Source organism: Prinia subflava, chromosome 15 (genome assembly GCF_021018805.1).
Source record: "Prinia subflava isolate CZ2003 ecotype Zambia chromosome 15, Cam_Psub_1.2, whole genome shotgun sequence".
Lineage (NCBI taxonomy): Eukaryota > Metazoa > Chordata > Aves > Passeriformes > Cisticolidae > Prinia > Prinia subflava.
In genome coordinates, this window is record NC_086261.1 from 1,235,686 (window position 1) to 1,260,583 (window position 24,898).

Consider the following 24,898-nt stretch of genomic DNA (forward strand, 5'->3'; position numbering starts at 1 on the left):
ATAATCAAAATGACTCACTTGGACACATTATGATCACTGAGAGAAAATTATTGCATCGCTGGTGGCAATTTGTGGGCATGTGTTAACACAATTTACATAATGAAAATACACAAATGTTAATAGCTCGCTTCTCATTTATAGGCGAAAGTCAGCAGAATGTTAATTTCACACAACACTTTTTAGTACCCTCCAGGTTGTATTAGAATAGGAAGAAAAACCATAATCCATTTCAAAAGGCTGTTTACGATTCAGATATAAATAATGTTTTATATTGCTAGATTGTGAACACTGGGCTTAATGTTGCAATCATTGCTAATGTTATGAAGCTCACTCTTTTTAAATTAAAAACCGATTTATTTAAAATTGAAATTAAATCATAGTCAGAAATTAGAATTTTGGATTACTGCCAGGCTCTGCTCACAATCCCTTTTTTGTGAAGAAAACTTTAATTATGTGGTTGAAGTATCTACTGCTGCTCAGGAAAGCTTTTAATACTCCACTTTTCCCCAAGTTTTTTATCCAGTTTTCCCTGGACTCTGAGTAAAGCATCGCCATCCACGAGATGGGGAAGTTTGGTGAACTTTGTGTTGTTTTCAGCTGAAAAGGGAAGATTTGTCTCCTGAATTTCTGAACAATCTGGGGGAGAAATGCACCCACAGTTTGCAATAACAGACCCTTCCACTGATTCAAGAGCTTCACAATCTCCTGACCCACGTTCCCTTCAATGAAAAAAAGAAACAAAGGCAGGACCCCAACACAAAGAACAAAACACAAAGCACAGAGCAGGGACTTCACATAAAACGCTGAATTTTGGGGTGCTGCCCTCCCAGCCATTCCCACTGCACCCCATTTCCAATGGCTGGGGTAATTAATTCAATCTTTTTCCTTAACAAACACGAACTTGGGGACGACCCAGCACAATCCTGATGCAAACACAACACAGCCCTCAGTGAAAATGTTCTTTTCTACCCCCGTTTCTTTGCCTTGCCCGTCCATTCCATATTCTCCCTCTCCTGGATGTGAGTGCTGGGGGCTCCCAGCAGCTTTGGAAGCTCTTTCCCATCCCCATGGACAGGATCCTCCAGGAACACTTTTCCAGCAGAAAAATGGGAAAGAGAGGAGGGTGAAGACCAGCACCAAGGAAACTGCTGCTGTTCTACACCTCAAGTCTTTTATTAGCAGCACACAAAGTTCCTGAGTATAATTCTATTTTTCCAAGGAGGAAAATACAATGATAAATAGGCAGAAGCAGCCCATTATATTTTTAATGGTCAATCTCCATCTATTACAATTCAACAGAATAAATCTGCTGCTTTTGCTAATAAGCAAAATATTCTGTGGCTATAAAACCTTTTTTTTCCCCCCTCCTTCACTTCCAGATGTTAAATGACAAAATAGACTGAGCTTATTCAATAGGGATGATTTGGAGCTTCTTTACATTAGAGCACAGGACCAGTTTTTATCCAAACAGACCATCAGTCACATTTCCTTCCTGGAAAAATAGCTCTTGTCACGGAAAGGAATGGAGGTGGGGTCACACGGAGCGGCCCCAACACGGCTATGATTACATCCAATTTCAGAGCAAGATTTAAAATATCATTTCTAATAAAAGCACTCAGCCCTCCTAATGAAAAATCAAGCTACACAAATCCAAGTGTTGGGGAATTCTCCCCGTGACACCGCAGGCTCCGCCGGAGCCCGGCCCAGCCGTGGCCTCGCTCCCACACACGTCGTTACCAGCCTTTATTACACAATTCTGATGGCAACAAATTATTTGGAGATCATCTTCATAAATTTTGCATTAAGGTAGCTGTGCCACTACCTGGAATTGATTCAAAGCGCTTAAGACACTCAATTACTTTTTAACACTGTTACCCGGTGTAACGACACCGCCGCCGCTTCCCTCGCATCTGATGATGCAACATCATTGTAATTGATTCATTTTCTCAATTAAATAAAGCTCCTGTGCTCTCCTCTCTGCAATGCCACCGAGACTCCCCGGCTGGATGGATTGCCTCTTCTCCCTGCCTCGGATAAATGGCTGGCGAGGCCACGCTCTGCTCCTCCCTTCCCTCCACAAAGCTGCTGCCGTATTTTTCAACTCGGGAGCGGGGCTGAACTTTGCTGTATTTATATTAGACAGATTTTTCACTGCTCAAACCACGTTGTTTACCTTTTTCCCAGCTCCCATTACGGGGCAGCTTGCATGGCCATAAAGCAAAGGCGAGCGCCGACAACTTTACAGCCGGGGCTTCTCCTGCTGCCCACAGTTCAGGGAAAAGGGGAGCAGCAGCTTTGCTGAGCATTAACAACTGGTTTAAAAGGGCTCATCACAAATGTTGCCTCGTTTTTGTGTCATCCCCCACGGGCCAGGTTTTTGTGCATTACTGGGAGATGGGAGGTTTCAGAGGTTGGTTCACCCTGAGGGATCCCAGTGCAGCAGCTGCAGCTCAGAAGTTGCTGAAGTTGGGGTGTTCCTACCCCATAAAATGCCAAAAAACCTTAGGGACTGAGGAGATTGTTGTGTTTTCATGTTTTCCATGAAGAATTTTAAACAGTGAAATGAGAAATAGGGACATGAGAAAATCCAGAGCGAAAGGAAGGGAAAAAAAACCCAAAAAAAAAAAAAAGGCAGGGCACATTCTGAGAGCATCCAGGAAGGATTTGATGTGCTTGCTGGAACATCCCGTGTCCAGCTCTGGGACCACGCAGCTCCAGAAGGTCATGGAGCTGCTGGAGCAGCTCCAGAGGAGGCCATGGAGATGCTCCAAGGGTGGAGCCTCTCTGGAGCCAGGCTGGGAGAGCTGGGAATGCTCACCTGGAGAAGGGAAGGATCCAGGGAGAGCTCAGAGCCCCTGGCAGGGCCTGGAGAGGGGCTGGGATGGGGGATGGAGGGACAGGACACAGGGAATGGCTGTGGGTGAGGGAGGGATGGATGGGCTATTGGGAAGGGATTGTTCCCTGTGAGGGTGATGGGCTGGAATTCCCAGAGCAGCCGTGGATCCCTGGAATGTTCCAGGTGAGGCTGGACAGGGCTCGGAGCAGCCTGGATGGTGGGAGGTGTCCCTGCCACGGAAGGGCTGGAACGAGCTGAACTTTCAGATCCTTTCCCAACTGAACCATTCCAAGATTCCACGGCCATTCCCCCTCAGAAAAGTCACTTTTAGCCTCTCAGCACCAGGACTCTCCCTCAGCCACGCCAGAGCATCTCTGAGCCCGCCCTGCTCATCACCAACACCCCCTGCTCAGAAGCTTTTCCAACCTTTCCAAAAGCAACTGCAACAACCCAAACCTGCAGAATTATAGCAGAGGAGCTCTGCTATTTGGTATTTTTGAACCTGCACTGTATTTTCTGTGGATTTACCTACTGCATGTGGCAGGTTATGCTTTGCAGAAAGGGGGCAAATGGTCAGGAAACCTGTCCCATCATTAGAGTGTTTCTCAGGCCACGGAACACCAGTGCAACCTGGATAAACCCCTCCATACAGCACAGTCTCCAAAAGTGTGGGGGTTTTTTCCCCCCCCAAGGTTGGTTAAAAATGCCAAAGTTTATCTCCTGCTTCATCTCCTATTTAATGAATGCCTCTGGTTATGCAAGGAAGGTTCTGAGAGACCATCAGGTTATTTTTGTGTCTCCATGGAGATCCTGGGCCGGGAGGTGGCTGAGGGGACCTCTCCCATCCCTGCCACAGCCACCAGCACAATCACAGAAACTCAAATGAATCCACCCCGGGTAACTTGGAGGAGCCACCAGCCACAGCTTTCATTTTCACTTTTACTCCCTGGAATTAGGACTTGCCCTGGAGCTCTTGTTTGAGAGATTTGCGGGTGACCCAGGGTTAGATCTTCCCGCAGCAGTTAACAAATTTTCTCTTTACATATATACTGCTTTTCAAGCTCCTGATAGTTGGGGTTTTTAATAGAAAAACCCATCTACCAACAAATCATACAGTTATGATTTTTAAGGGAGGCTTCACACTACAACATTCATTTTCCTGTGGATTTTAAAAGTGGATAGAAGTTATTTTTCATCTGTACAAATGAGGGTTGAGTTTTACATTGTGTCATACTGACAACAGCTTTATCTCTGCCCTGATATAAAAGGGTACAGGAATATCTAAATATCCTGATTTCCATGGGGGCTTCACCACCATTCCACAATTCCTGTGGAATTAAAGGATGATCTTCAGATATATTTTACAATTTCTTGCAAAATTGCAATTGTTGCCACTTCTGCAAGGAGTCAAAGCACCAAAGCCAGCGAGAACGACCCCCCTAATTTGTTCCTGATATTCTAAACACCCTTCCCCATCCCCATCTGGGGATTTTGCAAATGGCAAACTTCAATCACTGTCACAAAACATAAAAAAAAAAAAAGGAAATTATTTCAAAATAAAAAAACCCAGACAATTCACAACAACCTTAATATTAAATATATTCTTACAATTATATTACGCTGCTTTTCCCCGAGGTCTCCAAACAAATTTATATAAAGAGATTATTTCATCCACCATTGAACTGCAGCCACTTCTCAGAGAAATCTCTTTACCAGAGTTTAGAAACACAATTCCACAACGTGGGCATGGAAAGCTCCACGCTGTTGGAGGGATTGTGGCGACAACAACTCCTCCCAGCAATCATTTCTACACCAGAGCAGGACCAGAACAGCCTGACAACAAATCCCTTGGTCAGCACCAGTAGGGACAAGGAAAAAAAAACAAATTTAGCAAATTGCTGTTGAAAACCTTGGAGTGATTTAAGCTGGAAAAAGTCTCCAAGATCACCAAGTCCAACCATCACCCCAAACTGTGTCTGCAGGCCTTGTTCCCAGCAGCACAAAAAAATGGGTAAGGAGAACAAAGAATGGTCAAACAGACACCAAATAAAGAACTGGGTTCTGTCCCACCCAGACCTTGCTTTGCGTCACCCAAATGACAAAAGACAGGAACAGCAGGAGAACTTATTGGACAACATGGAAGAGGGGAAATGAGCACAACTGAGCAAGGAGAAAATCATGGAATATTCTGAGGGACCCAATGAAGTCCAGACCTGAGCAAGAAAAAAATCATGGAATGCTCTGAGGGATCCAATGAAATCCAGACCTGAGCAAGAAAAAAATCATGGAATGCTCTGAGGGATCCAATGAAATCCAGACCTGAGCAAGAAAAAAATCATGGAATGTTCTGAGGGATCCAATGAAGTCCAAACCTGAGCAAGAAGAAAATCATGGAATGCTCTGAGGGATTCAATGAAATCCAAACCCCCCAAAACCCCCCAAACACCGTGGTGGGATATCCAGGAGGGACAGGCTGAACCACTGGAGGTGATCCCTCAGCCTGGGCGTTCCCAGGGAGCTGTGGGAGCATCCAAAGGAGAATCCCACCAGTCAGAAATGCAGGGAGACCAAAGGAACCGGGGTCTCCAGCCTGGAAACAGAGCCAGGACATCACAGCCACCCCTCCTCCTGCACCCACGTTCATTCTGCACCCATGTTCATTCTGCACCCAGCTGCCCTCAGGTCCTGCAGCAAGGAAAACCCTTCGGGAATAAAGCAGAGGAACAGACCTGAGGGGCTGAGAGCCTCCACACCAGCAGGGCCGAAGAGCAGCAGGATTTCCATCAGGGTTGTCCCTGCTCCTGAGGACACCCCTGCAATCCCTTTGGAAATAAACAGGTAAAATGTTGATTGCTCAAGTCCTTCACCTTTTGAGCCATCTAAAAAAATCCACGTCTTCTTCAGAGGAGCTGCAAAGTCACCTGTGATCACTGCAGATGTCACAATTCCAGGGACAGCTGAAGGGAGCAACCCAGAGCAATAAAAATTTGGGTTCATGAGGGGAGTTTCCTACCCAAGCTGAGGTGCTGAGGCACCACCGTCCTCTCCTGTGTCACTGGACTGCCCACAGAGGGTTGTGCTGCACCCAAATCAACCCCAAATTTCCATGGGATTGGCAGAAGAATGGATGCTTTGGGGATGAGGGAAACACCTGCCTACAGCTCCAAACTATTCCCTCCTGCTCTGGGGCTGGAGGTTCCTCACTGTGCTGAGCAAGCAGCACCCAGCAGAGGAGGAGACAATCCCTTCCTCAGCCTCTGGCACAGCCAACGCTGGGACTGCTGTGCCCTTCTCCAGAAGAGCCTCACGGGCCCTGAGGAGCAGGAATTGTTGAGAAGCTCCAAACTGAGCTCCCACAGCTGCAGCCCTGCCCAGGAACAGGCACAGGAGAGCGGGCTTGTCTCAGGTCAGCTCCTGGGAGGAACCTGCTCCTCCTGCAGGCCCACAGAGCCTGTCCTGAGGGCTGCTCTGGCTGCCCCTGGGTCCCTGCAATGTCCCAGGCCAGGCTGGAGCACCCTGGCACAGTGTAAGATGTCCCTGCCCACGGCAGGGGGTGGAATGATTTGAAGTTCTCTTCCACCTCAAACCAGTCTTCAGATGATAAAATTCCAGTAAATCCAGTATTTCCCCACTGTTCTCCAGGGGCCACCTGAGCCACCCCAAGCACTCACACCCCTCCACCCTCTGCAGCCTCTCTGCCCGAGGGGAGCTCCAGTCCCAGGCAGGTCCCGTTCAGGCAATTCCTTCACGGGAATCAGGAATTTCCTTCCAAGGCCTCCAGGGACATCTCCCATTCACAGCTCATGCAGGAGATCCCCCCACAGCTGCAGAAACACCTCGGAAGGGATTTCAGCATTTCAGGGAAAGCTGGGATGGTTTGGGTGGGAAGGGACCTTAAAGCCCATCTCCTTCCACACGAGACAGAAGAAATCCTGGAACAAACCAGATCTGAGCCCTGCTCCCTCAGACTGCCTGGAATCCTCAGGACTAGAGATGAAAAAATACACATCAGCTTTCAAGATCACAAGCCAATAAGTCACCATTAAAACATACTAAGATCCTATTAAAACTTATTATTAAATCATTATATTAAAACCTATTATAAAATTTTACTGATTAGCTCCATTTCCACACTTGACCATCTTACTTAAACATCAATTTTACATTAAAAAAATATCAGGAAGATTAAGATAAATAAATAAAATTTTTCTCCTTATATTTCAGATTCCTAACAGATCCATTGAAAAATTTTCTAAAATCTCTGTTTTCCAAACATGAAAGCACCTCTGGAAAAACAAACTAAATTCAAATTTTACAGCAAGTTTCTAACAGGCAAATCAAATTCAAGTTCAAACTTATTTCTGGCTATGGAGAAAAAAATAATAAATCAAAAAAAGCATCTGAAGTAAATGATCAGGAATGATCCATGTGAAACCTATGCTAAGAAATTAGGAAGAGTTTAAAACAATAGCAGATGACTTCAAATATTGCCAGTGATTTCTGGAATATATTATAAAAGCAAAAAAGATTTGCAGAAATCTATCATATTTAAGATATTGCCCAACAATTTCACTCCCTATTTTGGCATTAGCATTTGAACAGTGTTTAATGTCTTTTAAATGGTTCGATGTAATGATAGATCTGGAAGACAAAACATTTCTTCCTTACCAGGAAACACGCTGTAAACAACCCTCAATTTATCCTCCCCAAAGAAATGAACGCTTAAAGGATGCTCCTGCCAATGGGAAAAACACCACTAAAATGGTTATTTCGCAGCCCAACTTTAACTAAATATTTTTTCCCTTGACAAGCTGCTTCCATTTAAATGAAACCAGGCCGGGTTTGGTCAATAGTATGGATTGCAGAGAACAAAAAGAACCTTAGACCGTGGTAATGCAGGGATCAGAAAGCAGCAACTTCATTTCAAGCCAGGCAATTATTTAGCAAACTAAGATCCAGCAAATAAATCCATGTTTTCCATGGAAAAGCTGGCACGGGAGCTTTCGGAGCTCGGATTAAATCTCACTCGCAGAAAGCGCAGCGAGGGCAGGAGGGGAGAAAAACCAAAGGGAGAAAAATGAAATCCTGGGAAAGCCCTCAGCTTTGGGCTCAGAAATAAAGAATAACAGCACCAAAAATGAGAATAATCATCTGAGAAGGGCACGGTGCTGTCCTGCTGCAGGAGGGAGCCGTGTCCCAGGCTTTGTCCCAGTCCCCGGAGCAGCAGGACGGGGCTGCTCCAGCTGAGGATCCTGCCTGGAATGTTCTGCATTGTTCTGCTTTTAAACGCTGGGATCTGGGGAAAGGACAAACCTTTCCCTGCCAGGAGGAGCAAAATGCTGTTTGCTTCCACCGAGGGTGTTTTTTTTGTTTTCCCTGCTATGATTTCTTAGGAAGCAAAGCCACGGCAGGTCCACAGCGAGCGCTTTCCTGGGCTAGAAAATTCCCTGTTCTGCCCTTCTGCTTCCTTTGCTGGGGGATTTCAGGATGCCTCTTCCCTGAGAATATGTCATCATTTTCTTGGACTACCAGCTCTGGCAGCCTTGTCCCTCCCAGTCTGAGCTCCTGTGCTCAGAGCGCTGGGAAAAGGAAAGGGGGAGAGCTGAGAGAAAAAAAAAAAAAATCCAGGGGAAAATCCAGCTATGACTAAATTCTTCCCTAATTTTTATTCCCTTTATTTCTCCTGCTGCAAAAATAAACTTTCTATATAAAAAAGAGCCTTAAATGAAGGTCTCTCGCTCCCACGGCATTTTGAAGGAAGTTATTTGAATCCCTGGCTGATCTATTTTAACAAATATCATCTCCCGCGTCCATCACTCCTCCTGTCTTTTTGATCTCCTTTCTCCTACTTATCATGTTCTTTATTTGAAACAGATTTTTAACAGATAATCTCCGCCGTTATAACAATATCTTGCTCGCATTTTATTCAAATAATTCTTAAAAACAGCTTAAAAAGCCGTTTGGAATAACATCAAGCTCTCCATCAATCAAACAGCAAAAATTCCGCTGGCGGTTGTATAAACATCAGATCAACTCCGACGTCTTCAAGGATTTCAGAGCGAACCATAAAAAACTCCATTAACTTCTGACAAAGAATGCAAATTAATCACAACATGGGGTGAAATGAAATTAAAGGCTCTTTTCTAATCAATGACAAGGCAGGATGAAATATTTGGTGCCGGGATGCTCCCGTATTTTTATTTTTTTTTCCTGCTTTTCTTCCCCCCGTGTGGAAAAAAGGGGGATTCACCCGGGGTGGCTCTTTAGCCCTCCCCACCCCTACAGGGATGTGCTCACAAGTCGCCCCAGCTCCACAAAACACACTAATCATCCGAATCTCAGGTGCATCCAATTTGTTATTCACACTCTCCCGGTGCCAGGGAAAAAAAAAAAAACAGAAAATAAAAATAAAAAAAATAAATAAAAAAAAGCCTGGCATAGACAGATGCACCGGGAACCTTAAATGACAGTTTTGGCCTCCGGAAGTGCGATCGCTACAGCAAAATCTAGTACAGCCTCCAGGTGAAATGTCTGGAGCTCCATATGGAGCAGGGAAAATTAACAACAAGATGAAAATCGCTGTAGCAGCGGGGAGTCGGAATTTAACAAAAAAAAAAAAAGAGAGAAGGGAAAGGAGGAAAAAAAAATTTAAAAAAAAGGGGAAAAAATTTAAAGATGAGGCAAGAGAAGTAATAAATTAATGGGGTGTGAAAACATTCAAAGCTTTACAATACCAGGGGCAGTATTTGCTCAGATTTGGGGGGGAGCAGCAGGGTGGGGAGGGGGAGCACGGGATGGGAGGGGGTGGAAGGAGGGATGGGAATTTTTTTGGTGCCGTTTCTTTCTTTTTTTTTTTTTTTTTTTTTTAAATCAATCAGATCATTTTCATCTAATTTATTAAGAGAAGGCAGGGATAGTATTTTTTGAAATGTAAAAGTCTCTTAAATCCAGTGGTGGTGGTCCTGCAGCTGATTAAATCCTCGGCAGCCAGTGCTGCCTGCTCCTTTGGAATATTTCCCTAATGGATGCACGTCCTTTTAACACCCTGCTTTGTAGAAAGTTTGACTACAAGCCGAGAATATTTAGTGGGCAATTCTTTTCATTTCTCCTAAATTGCATTATCATTAAACAAATCATTGCCCTCATCGTGCTTTTATTCCGAGACTGAATCTCGGGGATTCCCTGGAAGGTTTGTTTGGATCTTCAGGGTTCCAACCTCAGATTTAATTCAATATTCAAGGTGCCACGGCCTTTTTGGGGTGTCTGGATTTCCTTCCAGTTGTTTGTGTAAAATCAAAATAATGTAAATTGAGGTGAAACTTGTAAAGGGAAATTTAAAACTTATTTTCCTCGCGTGCCTTCCTTAGGCCCCTAAAAAGCTGGATGGGTTATGGACCAGCTTGGAAAAGAGGTTTCTTTCCTTTTTTTAATGTTTATGCAGAAAATAAGTTAATTCAGGAGTATTTGTGAGCACATGCACTGTTCTTATTAATTATTAGAGTTGTAATAAATCCAGGGTGAATTTGCCCTCCAATACTTCAGTTTGTACCCATGGAAAATCCTACAAGCATCGTTCCCTTCTGCTTCCAAAGGGACTTTTATATTTTCCAAAGGCACATTCCATGACCACGACAGCAGAACCAACACCAAAACAATCAAACGCACCAAAAATTCAGATATTTCACTCAATTTTTAGGCTTAAGAGTTTCCTGTGCCAAGTTTTTGCAGCGGCAAAGTCGGTTCTGAGCATCACTATTTGATATTTCCCTGCTCAGATCCCTGTTAGATGCTGAGTATGAAGATTATATTCTGTATATTGAGGCAAAAAAATAAAATTAGAGTTAATAATTACATATTAACTCTAAACACAGCCATAAGGAACTTTACTGACACAGCAGTTGCTCACGTGCTTAAGTGCTTTCAAAATCAGACCTAATTGTAAAGATTAAATAATGATTAATAAATCCTTATCAAATAAATACCTATAAAAGTTGTGAGAAATGAGAAGGGGGAAGTCCTGCCATTAAAATATTCTGCTAAAGGCCAGAAAATGAAATAATCATCCTTTAGTTTTCACTGGCAAATTGCAGGATGTCCTGAATTTCCACACCGCGCTGATTTCCCCCTATAAATCTTCTTCATTTAAACTGAATTTATACACACCATTTGTCTGTGTCTCAAAAATAAAGAAAAAAGAAAAAAAAATCACATTTTGTGCAGCTGCAGCTGGAGACAAACATCCATTTGCAGGAAATTTCAGGTGCTCTCACCCACGTGGCCACACTCTCCATTTTCACAGGGAGGCAACTTTGAGGTATTTGGGGAGAAATTCGGAACCACACATGGGATTAACTTCATTCCTTGAATATCCCCATGAAGTGAGGAGGAATTACTCAAGGAATGAGCAGAATCAGGCCATTACTAGGAAAATAAAGAGATTTTTAAAACCTTATTAATTATCCCCCTAATCAACGAAGGTTTCTAAGGGTTCTCCTGCCTAAAATGCCTAAAATACATAAATTCACATAAAACCCCCTCTGCAAAGCAGTTGCTTGGAAAGCTTAATAGCCACATTTTAAAGTTTCACCTCCTCGGCTGTTTTGCATTAAAAAATATATACAATTTCATGGGCTACTGCCTTGCCAAATATTCTTTTACAAACCCGATCCGCTTTTTAATTAGAACAGCAAAAAACATCTTTGCACTTCGCAATCGTGCTTTGCTCCCCGTTCAGGGAGACATTTTTGCCTGGAACCACATGGAATGTCCACATTCCAACCTCCTTCCCCGTGTGCTCTGACACATCCACGAGGTTCATTTCAAGTAAATAAATAAAATTTATTTCAAACTGTCCCCTCGTCACTTTGGGTTTTAGGTTCTAAAACACGACCACCAGAGACCCTCATGAGCTCCCCACGCATGGAGGGCGCTTGGACACAAGAGCTTCTCTTCCAATCCTCTCCTCCAAAACCACATTTAAAATCCAGATAAAATATCCCAAGCCTATTCTCTTCATGGTGTCAGCGAACATTTTGCAGAGGAAACAAAACAAAACAAAACAAAAAAACCAACCAGTGAAAAATCAGAATATTTCCACCCAGGCAAAACCTTCCCAAGTCCGTGAAAGTGTCAGGAGAATTTGCTTAAAACAGCTTCTAAAAATGGGAGAGGGAATGAGTCCCAGCCTATTATTCAATAACCATGTTTGTGAGGCATCTGCATAATCTAACCATGCATAAATTAGTATGTGTATTACAACAGTTATTTGCATAATAATAGCAAGTTAATAGATGCTTAAAGAGCACAGACCAACACCACCTTTAAATCAGACATGCCTCCAGGCACTGTGAGCTGTAGAGACCAAGATGCAGAGAACAGTCTTCATAAAACACACGAAAACATAAAAAACCACATTCAAATAATTCATTTTAGTCCCTGGACACTTCACTTTTTTTTCCCCCTCTCTCCCCGGAAAGAATAATTGGAGGAACTGCTGAACAGTTTGTTCCTGTGAATTCTAACATCCATCTCGAGATGAGAATTTCAAGTAATCGTCAGAGCCAGTTCTGGATTTGTTTTGTTCAGAGCTTCATGGGGTTTTTTAGCATAAAAAGTGAAATATTCTGTGGTGATGCAGAGCGCAGCATCCACCCAACCACTGCCACTGGAGATGGAAAGAGTTTTACCAGCAGCTTCAGGTGGAAACTTAGAAAATACCAATATTTATATAAAATACTAATATTAGGTCCTCTTAAAAGGAAGAATCTGAAGCTCCCTGAAGTACTGAATTCACATTCTATTTTTGAGGAGAATTTAGACCATCGTACCATTATTGAAAATTGGAATTTAAAGTTAAATTATAAGAAAAAAAGCAGATACACCTTCCTGCTTCCAAAAAAAAAATATTGTAAAGCCTGGATAATTTTTAATCTCCCAACAAAATGAACAAGATTAACATCATCCTAATTTTCACTGTCTCCATGGGAAGAAAACATTGAGTTTGGAGAAGAGAAAAAGAGGGGGGCAAAAAAAAAAAAAATCAATAGAGACTTCTAAATGACTCCTTGCAGCTCCCACTTTTCAATTTAACAGGACAGATTTATTTGTATGTGGCTCAAATGTTCACAATTGCTCTCTGCACCTTCATACATAGGAATGAATGTCACAGTGGCAAACAGCAGTAATGAACAATCTTACCTGAGGATATGGAAACCTCCCAAGAGCAAGCTGGGAAAGGAAATAATATTTGTCTAGTTATAGAGATTTGCATGGAGGGCACATTTCCTTCAAGAGAGAAAAGTACTCAACTCTCACGATGGTAGGAATTGGGGAAATGGCAGAAGAAAAAAAAGGGATTCTAAAACACAAAGAGCTGTATTTAGAATGGGCCCCTCACAAGCATCACCCCTCATTTTTCCCTTCAAGATTTTGGGTTTCTCCAGCCCTTTTATCTCTCTCAGTACCTTCGTTTGATGCCCAAATTTGGGATCATTTCCCTCAAGATAAAAAAGTTCTCAACTCTCCCAGCTGTAGAAATGAAAAAATGGGATTCTAAAACACAAAGAGCTGTATTTAGAATGGGCCCTTCACAACCATCACCCCTCGTTTTCCCCTCAGGATTTCTGGGTTTCTCCAGCCCTTTTGTCTCCCTCAGTGCCACTGCTTGATGCCCAAATTTGGGACCATTTCCCTCAAGAGAGAAGAGTTCTCAACTCTCATGATTGTGGAAATGAAAAAATGGCAAAAAAGGGGATTCTGCAAACACAAAGAGCTGTATTTAGAACGGGCCCCTCACAGCCATCACCCCTCATTTTTCACCTCAGGATTTCCGGGTTTCTCCAGCCCTTTTGTCTCTCTCAATGACACAATTTAATGCCCAAATTCAGGCACATTTCCCTCAAGAGAGAAAACTTCCCAACTCTCCCAATTGTAGAAACGAAAAATTGGCAAAAAAGGGGATTCTGCAAACACAAAGAGCTGATTTAGAACGGGCCCCTCACAGCCATTACCCCTCATTTTTCCCCTCAGATTTCTGGTTTCTCCAGCCCTTTTGTCTCCCTCAATGACACAATTTGATGTCCAAATTCAGGCACATTTCCCTCAAGAGAGAAAAGTTGTCAACTCTCACAACTGTAGAAACGAAAAATTGGCAAAAAAGGGGATTCTGCAAACACAAAGAGCTGATTTAGAACAGGCCCCTCACAGCCATCACCCCTCAGGATTTCTGGTTTCTCCAGCCCCTGTGTCTCCCTCGGTGGCACCGTTTGATGCCCAAGGTCCCCAGGATGGAAATGAAACCAGTTCAGCCTCAGGAGGGGCCAAGGCGCTGCCCTTTGCTGATAATTAGCTGTGATGAGCAGGCAGCTCCCAGCTCCACAATCCTCCCTGAACTGGCTCAGGGTAAAATCTGGGTTACAGAGCTGAGCTTGGTGTCCCTGTGGGTGCCAGACCTGAGTGGGATGAGGAGAGAGCCCACAGCACCCCCAGAGAAACCCCATCTTCCTCCAGACCCGCTTTTCCAGGATATCCACGGCGTTTGCTGCCCCTGCTGTTTTACACAGCAATTCAGGCAGTACAGAGTAGTCCCCAAATCAGCATTTTTATGGATATTGTCTAAAAATACTCTACTGGCCATAACTAATAAACATTCCAAGAGAAATTCTTTGTACTAGGCAGGTTCTCCCACTCGGAGGGGACCCTGGAAACGATTCCAGTGAAATGCATGGTGTTATTTATCTGCTCCTCAGTGAAGGACCAAGGTTTTCAGGGTTAGAATCACAGAATCTTTTGGAAAAGCCCTCTCAGACCATCGAATCCAACCACCCCCAGCGCTTCCAAGGCCACCACTGACCATGTCCCCAAGTGCCACATGCACAGAGCTGTCAAACCCCTGCAGGACAGGAGGTCACCAGCTGTGCCAGTGCTTGGAACCCTGTCCATGAAGAGATTCTCCCTGATTTCCAAATTTAACTTCCCCTGGCACACCCTGAGCTGACCCAGGCATTCAGAGCAGCTCCAGTGTGTCCTTCTGGGGGTGTCACATTTGTCTGTCCTTCTGTCACTTCCCTACACCCCACAAACCTTTGAGAATCCTCCTGTTACCAGCTCCAGAGGAAGGGCTGGCACAGAGCTTATGGATGCAGTGAAATTATGGATTTCCCAGCTGGATAAACTCATTTTATTCCCACCATCCTGAGCGAGAGCTGAAGGGTCACCGTGCCACCCACGCAAAGGGACAAACCCCCGAGCAGGGCTGGCCAAAGGCACTGCCCTGGCACTGACACCTGAGCCCCTGGGGCTGGGGACACCTGACCTGGCCAGATTGCAGCTGCCCAGAGGTGAAATTTCAGCCTGCTGGCAGCACAAAACTCTCCTGAGGACAGCGAGGAGGCACAGCCAGAGCTGCAGCGAGGTGGGGAAGGAGCCCCCGGCAGCCCTGAGCCTCAGCAGCCCAGGAGGGAGGCAGAGATGGGCCCTCCCTGCCACCCCAGCTGCTCTCCAGCCCCAGCAGAGCTCAGCCCCTGGCCCGGGAGCCTCAGCAAAACAGAGAATTTCTGTCACCTCCTCGGGGGAGACATCACAAACCCAGAGTGGGGCACAGAGCAGTGTGTGAGAGAGATGGAACAATTTCTTTGGGGGGCTACTGCTAAATGAAGCTTTCACAATATTGACTTCAAAACTCTTGTCCAGAGCAGGCCCTGGAGCTGCTCCAAGGGCGGGAATTCCTCTGGAGCCAGGCTGGGAGAGCTGGGAATGCTCACCTGGAGAAGGGAAGGATCCAGGGAGAGCTCAGAGCCCCTGCCAGGGCCTGAAGGGGCTCCAGGAGAGCTGGAGAGGGGTTTGGGATGAGGAATGGAGGGACAGGACACAGGGAATGGCTTCAGAGTGGGAAAGGGAAGATTTGGATGGGATATTGGGAGGGAACTGTTCCCTGGGAGGATCAGGAGGGGCTGGGCTGGAATTCCCAGAGCAGCTGTGGCTGCCCCTGGATCCCTGGAATGTCCAAGGCCAGGTTGGACAGGGTTTGGAGCAGCCTGGAATAGTGGGAAGTGTCCCTGCCCAGATGATCTTGAAGGTCCCTTCCACCCCAAACCATTTTGGAATTGTCTGATCATTCCCATCTCTGGAAAGTCACCCGGGTCACTCTCAGGGCAGGCTCTGAAAAATGCAGCTACAGGGTTAAACAAAGCCCCTTCAGTTCCTGCTGTGGACCAGAGGCCACTCAAACACGTCCTTCAGCACCTTCTCCTCTGCTGGGAGCAGCACCCTCCTGTCCCAGGTATCTGAGATCCTGGGGAGCTGAGCTGCTGTGACAGCCTGGAAATAAACCCAGAAATGCCCAAGAGTTTTCCCTAAGCTCTGAATCTTTCACTGAAGAACACTGAAAAACTCCAGACAGAACAAGCAGATCATGATGATTCCATGCACACAGCATCGTTCTGCAGGTGTTATTTAAGAAAAACAAAAACTGCCTCGCTGATGGCTCCAGACAAAGCATTTCCACTCCCTCTGACCACTGCAGGCCTCAGCAGGATAATGGGGGAAAGAGCCAGAGATCAGTACAGGGTGAATAAATGAGCACTGAAGGACCCCAAAATGCAACAAGTTCTTTGGGGGCTGTTAAAAGGAAACATTTCTCAGTGAAGCTGAGAGCTGCAAGCACAGGCAGGGCCAGCTCCTGTGCCACTTCTGCATCCCCTGCACCACCGCTGGACCCATCTGCTCAGAACCCCTCCCTGCAAGATTGTCAAGGTATTATAAATTAAGAAACTTAGCAAAGAGTCTGTAATCTTCCCCGAAATAGCCTGCAGATATGTCACTGTACTAAATGTGTTTCAGATTTAATGAAGCTTTAATGTCCTTTTTAATTTTGCCTGTTTCTGTATCACCAGGGGTCGAGCGAGGCAATCAGCACTCGAGAGGGTGGCTTGGTTTAAAACTAGGAAAAACTCATTTGCTTATGAGTTGCACTGTATTTTCTTAATTAAATTTACTAAGTAAAACGGTTTAAGTTCAGCCAACCAGTGACCTCTGGGTGTAGATTTAGATTTATAAAAAGTGTCACGGTTAAAAAACCAGAAAAGCCCAAACAACAAACAGATGAGAGATTCACTAAATGGATTTTCAAATTATCATTTGTCTCAAGGAAGTCACAGGAACACGAGGAACAAGCCCAGTGCAGGATGGAAAAACTAAAACCTACCAATTGAGCACATTGACCAAAACTTCTCTGCATTTCAGGGATGAAATTCCAGAACTTGCAACTCTTTAAGGGTATTTTATGGAAAAATATAATTGAACTTAGTTGGGTTTGGGAACTGATCAGTGTTTTATGTCTGGATATTGAGGAGGGAATGCCTGAAATTCAGGGAGCTGCTTCCCAGTTCCCCATGGATCCCTTCCTCAGGTTTGGATTTGATGATCTTGAGCTCTTTTTTCCAACACAAGAACTGTAAAAAGTTTCCTTTTCGAAAGCCCAGTGAATTGCAGTGGCAGAATGGTGAGGAAACAGAAATGAGAGGGGCTCAAAAGCACCAAGAATTCCCCCAGGAAAACACTTTCTCACTCCATTTCACCTGGCAGCAGCGACATGGAGGAGTTTTTTGGGCTGTGGGTGTGTGGTTTTTAGAACAATTACCTTTTCAAACCACAGAAGTAGCTTGGGAGAGGAATTAAAGCAGCTCAGGGAGGTTGTGTCCTGAGAAAGAGCCTTCCCCAAGGCTGGGCAGGGGATGGATGGATGGGATCAGATTCCCAACTTGATAAACCCAGAAATAATCCCAGATTATGAAATAACAGAGGTACAGGGTGCGTATACATACTGACTTTTATCAAACTATCAAAAACTTTTGATTTAAAAAAATCAAAATTTCATTATTAAGTGTTGATTCAGGAAGAACCTCTGGGCTGAGCACCACAAGTAGGGCTGGCAAGCAACTAAAACCTGTTCTCAAACACACCTAAATGAACCCAAAATTCAAATCACTGGTTGAAATAATGCAATTTGCCATTTTAGAACTGAAAAGGGAAATCCAGAAATCAACCCCTTACAAATCACTTTCTCCAGCTCCCTTCTTCCCTTGCCTGCTGCATATTGTGAATAAAATTACAGCAGCAGTTCCGCCTGGATCCTGTTTGGAGAGTGGCTGAGGGAAGGAAGTTCAAAACGTATTTTTAGGACACTCAGGCAATAAAGTTTCCCACTTAGATTATGGTCGATGTTGTGCAAGTTGTTTTTTAATTTACAGTTACACTGGAGAGCACGGGATGCTTTTATTCTTAATTTAGGCACATTCCATGTTTCTCAGCATAACTGCAAATTGAAAATAAGCGCTCGCAATATCGCCAGTGATGGAGCTGAAGGAGGACTTTATAGTCTGAAATGTTCTAAAATTTGTTCTTAATTACCTCGTGCACATTTTACACAATTAAATTTCCATCCCAGGATTTTGCATTTAGATTGTGCACTGCAGTTAAACCCTCATTTTCTGGAGAAGCAGCCGCCACTCTGCGCCACGCTCAAACTTTCAAAAGCAGACTTAACTACTGGATAACACAAAATTCCCCAGGTGAAATTCCATTCCAACACCAATTTATACATTCCTAGATAGATGGGCTTCAAATCACCTGAAACTCTGCAGGGCATGGACCTTAATAAATATTAAATACCTCAAAAACTACAAAAACTACTCCAAGATTTTTCTTCTCCTAATATCAATTTTGCTGTCCTCTTACCGCAGAGGGTTGGTTTTTTTTAAAAAAAAAAAAAAATCCAAAAGGATATAACAGCAATTTAGCAGAGTTAAAGTGCTTCTGAGGTTAAACTGACAACAAAGAGGAACAGAAACACAAAGCATCTTGAAGTAGGGTTTCAATTAAATGTGCAGGATTTAGTAATGCAGGGCCCCGACAAAAAGGAAAAAAAAAAAAAAAAAGAGTTACAAATTAATTTAATCTTCTGCCTATAGTTTGCAGCTGCACTCCAAAGTGTCTGGGGCTTAAGAACAAAGCCTTGCAAGGCCTGGGAGTGAGGAAAGCTTCAATTTTTAATGTATAAGGCCATTAGCTGATAACTTGTGGAATCTGCGACCCCTGCGGAGGGGCAGGAGCGGCAGCGGAGACGGATGAAGTGACAGATTTGTTGTTGGTGGCCAGGGCTGGGAGGGGGGAAGGTTATTACCACCACCAGAAAAATGCCCTAATAACCTTTGGGACATTCCTTGGCTTGAGCAGATGAGTTCCAGCTCCGTCTCGGCGTAAAAAAAAAAAAAAATTAAAAATCAAAGCTTAATTCGCCTTAATTAAAGATAATTAGTTTCACTTTGACTTCTTTTAAATATGAACTACAGCGAATGCAGTGCCAGCTCAAGGCTGCAGACAATCAGGGTTAAATTGCACATTCCTGCCTGGCCACAAATCCTGGATATTACCAGGCTTTTACTGCTGCATCCTCAAAGGCCACGCCGGGAACGGCAGCGCCTCTTCCGAAGGGACAAAGGTGGGCAGGGAAATTGTCAGGAGCAAAATCTCCACAAGTGCTCCAGGAGGGTTAATTTGATTCCTTGTTCCAGCAGAGAGCTTCCTGCTCGGCTGTTTGCTGGTTTAAATTCAGTATAAAAATGGAGAAGTGGGATAAACGGGGCTGTGCTGGTGGAAATGCAGCTCAGCTTCTGCTCCCCTCCACCTCTGCTGGAGTGAGGTTCATCTGCCAGCACAGCAGTTAAATCATGGAAAAAGGCAAAATACTCCCTCATTTTTGGACTCTTTAAACAACCCTAGACTGAGAATAGGAAACAATACACAGAGTGATGGGATCTTGGCATGGTTTGGTGGGAAGGGACCTTGTAAGATCCTCTCATCCATCCCAGCACGGGCAGGGGACACCTTCCACCATCCCAGCTCCTCCAAGCCCTGTCCAACCTGACCTGGGACACTCCAGGAATTCTGTGCCAGGCCCTCCCCACCCTCACGTATCCATAAAAACATAAATAACAGATCCTGCTCCATCCATTAACTAACCTTAAACATAAAACACACATTCCAAACACCCAGAGCTGATGTCATCCCTTAATTGCCCCCTCACCCCGGGTGCAGAACTGGGTTATTTATTTCCCTGCCCACAGCGGCCTAGGAGCAATTGCTGAGCAACAATGATCCATCGAGGTCTCAACCCGTGCAAACTGTACCTAAACTTCCACTTTATTGCAGCTTAGTTCACAATCTTCACCTAATATAGGGTTACATCCCAGTGCAGCAGGCGGATAAATCATCCTGGAATATTACTCTGGCTAAGTTTAGCTGGGAGTGGAGCATATGTGCTTCCGAGTCACTGAAGCACAGGCCCATAAAATACACTAATTACTGGAAGTTCTGGTCACTGAGTGATTGATAGCGCTCTGCCAGGCAACTTCCACGGCTGCAGCTCGTGTGAGGGGCCTCCCCCAGCACACTGCAATTATTAATTCATGACCCAACCCTCAGGCACTGCTCCCTCCACTCCCAGTCCCACCAGCACCGGGCTGGACATTGTCTGTCCCCACCCCGGCGTGTGAGGGAGATGGGAGAGGAACCAGAGGGAACCGCTTGGAGAAATCACCCAGAACAGCTCCAGGGGAAGAAATAATAAAAATATAGGCCAGCTTTTCTTTGCTTCCCCCCCAGAAGGAGTTTGTGAAGTGCATCATTCTGCATGGAATGGCTGAGACTCCATAAATACTCCTCAAGAAGAAGGGTTTGGGCTGCAGAGCGGGCTGGGCACAAGGAGCTGTCCCCAGGTCACCAACATCACAGCACCAGGGTGCCCAAAGCCTGGCAGCAACAAGGTGAGCCTCACTGCAATAACACCAATAACAACAAAAAGCAGCTTTTGTATCCTCCCTTTCCTTCATCCTAAAGGGAAAGTGTTATTTTTCCCCCCACTGGTACAACTTGAGGTTCTTCCAGAATGCTACAAAAATGAGCTGTACCATCAAGATCTGGGGTTCAGATCCTTCCTCCACCACCTCCAATCACAGAATCCTTCATGCTGGAGAAGAAGACCTTGAGGAGCATCAAGTCCAACTATTACCACCACCCAAAGCACCCTGGCTGCACCCCTGGCTCAGATCAGGGGTGCCCTGATCAAAGAGCACCCACAGATCAGTGAATTCCTGCAGCACCTCCCTCGGCTCAGCTCTCAATCCTGACCTGAACCATCTGCACTCCCAGGCTGGTGAGATGTAACTGGTCCCCCCTTTCAGACCCCTCAGAGGGAGATTTGAAACTTTCCCTCCTCAAGAGGGGAGTCTTGACTCCTGTTTCACGCAGTTAAACCTCCTCAAGCTGAAGTGCTTTCAGCAGAGCTGCTTTCCCTGGAGCATCCTCTGCAAGCACCTTCCCTCTCCTCTCTGGGCTGAGTGAGCTCTTCTCCAGCCCCAGCAGGATGAAGAGTCTGAGCTCCAGCACTCTGACAGTGCCCAGATCAGCTTGGAGCAATGATTGAAGGCACATTTGTTGGATAATTCCTGATTTTCCTGTGTCTGGGAATGCACACAACCACTGAAAATGCCTGATGAATTCTCAAGAGATTGCTAAGAACCCTTGAAAGCTCTTGCAGATACGCAGCTACTGAGGGCTGTGGTCACCAAACACTTCAAATTCTCACTCTGGGAGGTTTAAGAACAAATATTAATATTAAAACCGATTGCACAAACTCCTGTCCTCCGGGGGAGACAACAGAGATAATCTCTGTAAGAAAATCTAATTTCCCAAGGAGACCTGGAACACAGAGGGCAGTGGAAAGCACAGACCAGGACTGATACAGAGGAAGGAGGAAAAAGCCAAGCACATGAGCTTCTACTTCCAAAATCAACCTGGTTTTGGGCATTAAGAAATGGCTTTCACTTCCTGAATTAAAATTTAAATTTTAACACCAACTCTGTCTGGAGATTAAATGATAAATATCACAGAATCCCAGGATGAGGTCAAGAAATATTGGGCAATCTCATTTCTTGGAGAAATGGAGAGAGGGCTCTTGGAGAGAGGGAAGGGGTTCCAGAGCTCACTCAGGCCCAGCCTGGCTGTGTTTTATACTGAGTTATAAACCCTGCAAAAACAGCTTTTAGAAATGAAACTGCTGACACAGTGCTCAGTGTAGTGACAGCAGTGGCACGGGTTTAAATTGATCTTGCTTTGTCAAGCCCAGAGCACTTAAATAAAACACGGGGAAAACCTCATGGAAACACAGCAACTATTTGTGATGGAACACTTTGAAACAGTTTTTCCAAGCTATGGATTAAGTTCCATCCCCTTCAGAAAAAATCCTGAAGGAAAAAAGGCAAACTCAAAGAAATGAAAAAACAAAAAATATAGTAATAATAATAACAATACTACTACTACTACTACTAATGGTGATAGTAACAAAATGGTAATAATGATGATGATATAGCTGCATATCTAATTTAATTATATTTTAATTTTTACTTTATCTAGCTTAATATCTAAATTTATTATATTTTAATTTAATTTTTGATTTTTTTTTTATTTCTGAAGGGATGACTGAGCACCCTCAGACCCCTCGAAGGGAACATGAACTCTCCCCATTTCTCAAAGCTTAGGCAGCACTCCCATCCCACCTTCCCCTCTGTCCTACCCACTTTTTTGGGGGAAGTTTCAAGCTCCCAAATCCCACTCCCACTTCTCACACCCAGCTCTGCAGCACAGAATTCCACACGTTCCAAGGGCTCAGAAGAGCATTAAGGAAAATGAGAAGATTCACTGACAGTTTTATATCCTCGCACAGCAGCACAGCCCTCCTGACTCCATCCCACAAGAAATTCCTGTTAAATTACCGTGGTGCCAGCACCGAGGTGTGGGGCTGGGGCCCGACTCCACCGAGTGGAGATGATTTTAAATCCCACAGCAAACCCCAGCTTCCCTTTTTAACAGCCACAGGAGCGTCCCCACTCCCAATCCCCACGTCAATAGGGTGTTACTTTAATGACAGTGACCTTGTGTGGCTCCTGGAGCACCTTCTTCACCTTTTTGGAGGCTTTTTTCCTAAGGCACTGTCCTTGTTTTCATCATTTCACATCACTCAGAGCACTTCAATCGAGCTGCTGGTGCTGGGAGAGGTCTCGGAGCAGCAGCTGCCAAACCATGAACAAAGCACCCAGACCCACCGTGGGTCCTGCACCTCTCAGGAGAAATCCGTGGGAAGGGGGGAGAAACAAAGTTGGGAAGGTGCAAAACCAGGGGAGGAAATGGAAATGAGTTTTAGCAATAAAAATCAGCCTGCACGTGGAACTGATGAGTGGCCAAATTATCCACAAACAGCCCTAAAATAAACCCCAAATATCTTGTGGTGGATCACTGAGCTGCTGGGGCTCAGCCTCTCATTCAGCAAAGGAACTGGGAAATGCTTTATAAATAAAGTCCTGCATTTGTTTCACTCTTTTTATCACCATCACCACCACAGAGTCTTCCTGGAGTGCAATCTCAGCCCTTTTCTGGCTACAATCATTTACAGGCTGTGTGAGTTTGGTCTGTATCTCTCCCCAAATCCTGAGTGATTCAGCACCCACCACTTGCATTTTGGTTTAAAAGGGTCTGGGCAAGGAATTTACTGCGTGGAAATGTAAAAATGGTTCAGTTTTGGGCTAAAAAATGTGAAATCAGCCAAGATGCAGAGGGTCAGCACTGAGACTGCTCAATTTCTACCCCATCTTCTGCTAAAATACTGGTTACAGTTCACTTAAAGGTATGTCCAGCTTCACATTAATATGAGGAAAAACAGAAAGAAAAAGACAGAAAGGGAGAGGAAAAGGAGAGAGGAAAAGGAGAGAGGAAAAGAGAAAAGGAGAGCAAGAAAGAAAAAGGGAAAAGGGAAAAGGAAAAAGGAAAAAGGAAAAAGGAAAAAGGAAAAAGGAAAAAGGAAAAAGGAAAAAGGAAAAAGGAAAAAAGGAAAAAGGAAAAGGGAAAAGGGAAAAAGCCTCCACACACCAGGCCCTACTTCCTACCCAAGCATGGAGTTTTGTTTAGTTTTGTTTAGTATTTGTCTCAAATGAACAAACCCATTCTAAATACAGCCAAAATTAGCAACAGGTAAAAGCACATGAATCTACAGGGAATTTAAAGAATAAACAAAGGTGAAATTAAAATATTTTCATGTTCCTTTCAATGTTAAAGAGTTATTTGAGTCTTGCAATGTGCATGTGACAGGAGAGCTCTCTGCATACCTCCATGAAGGAAATCCCCAGGCTCCAAACATCCGAGTGGATCCCGTACTGCTCTCCTGAAATCCTCTCAGGCTGTGAAGGAAAGGAGAGAAACAACCCCTGAGCCTTGCACACAAACAGGGATTCTGCTCAAAAGCTGCTCCAGGCCAAGGAACGGGATAAAATCACAGCATTGTGGAATAATCTGAGATGGGAGGGATCAAATTCCAGCTCCTGGCCCTGCACACACATCCCAAAATCCCTCCCTGGGAGCGCTGTCCAAACTCTCCCGGAGCTCCCCCATTCCCTGGGGAGCCTGGGCAGTGCCCCAACACCCTCTGGGGGAAGAAACTTTTCCTAAAATCCAATTTAAACCTGCCCTGGCCCAGCTCCAGCCGTTCCCTGGGCTCTCGCTGACCCCAGAGCTGCTCCTCGGGAAGCTGGAGACACCAAAAAACCACCAAGGTGCTTCAAAGCTTCCCTCGTAGAGAGCCAATTCAGGGAAATTCAGGAATTCTCCAGGAAAATCCGTGTCCATGCACCTTGCAAGGCTGGCCTTGGATTTGTGTTTGGGTTGTTTAATGCAAGGAAAAAGCCAAGGGCTCGTGCACGTGAGCAGAGCACAAGGTCAAGGTGAGAGAATCCAATTTTCCACTTCCCTCCCCAAATCCAGGCACCACAGCAAGGAAAAAATTCCCTGTGAGGAGTGCAGAGGTTGGGGAATAGCTACAGTTAAAAAGCAAAGTTACTGAAGCCAAAAGAATCACCACACGGTGGCAATTTGATTTTATAAACTTCTTAATTTCGGGCTTTTTGACCTGTAGGGAAAAAAAAAATAAATAAAAAGCCCCTGCTCCAAACTATTAAT

General features: G+C 44.8%; 1 protein-coding gene across 2 annotated transcripts in view; it reads right to left on the bottom strand.

The window, feature by feature from the left end:
* MAP2K5 (mitogen-activated protein kinase kinase 5) overlaps positions 1-24,898 on the bottom strand; it is a 120,010-nt gene that overhangs the window by 31,661 nt on the left and 63,451 nt on the right. Inside the window, exons 16-17 of one of the 2 annotated variants that reach the window (XM_063412157.1) lie at positions 24,052-24,123; positions 13,034-13,063 (exon numbers count right to left, since the gene is read on the bottom strand). In XM_063412157.1, the coding sequence (XP_063268227.1) occupies positions 13,034-13,063; positions 24,052-24,123 (102 nt within the window). The remainder of the gene's footprint in view (positions 1-13,033; positions 13,064-24,051; positions 24,124-24,898) is intronic. The other variant, XM_063412158.1, reaches the window with a different exon arrangement.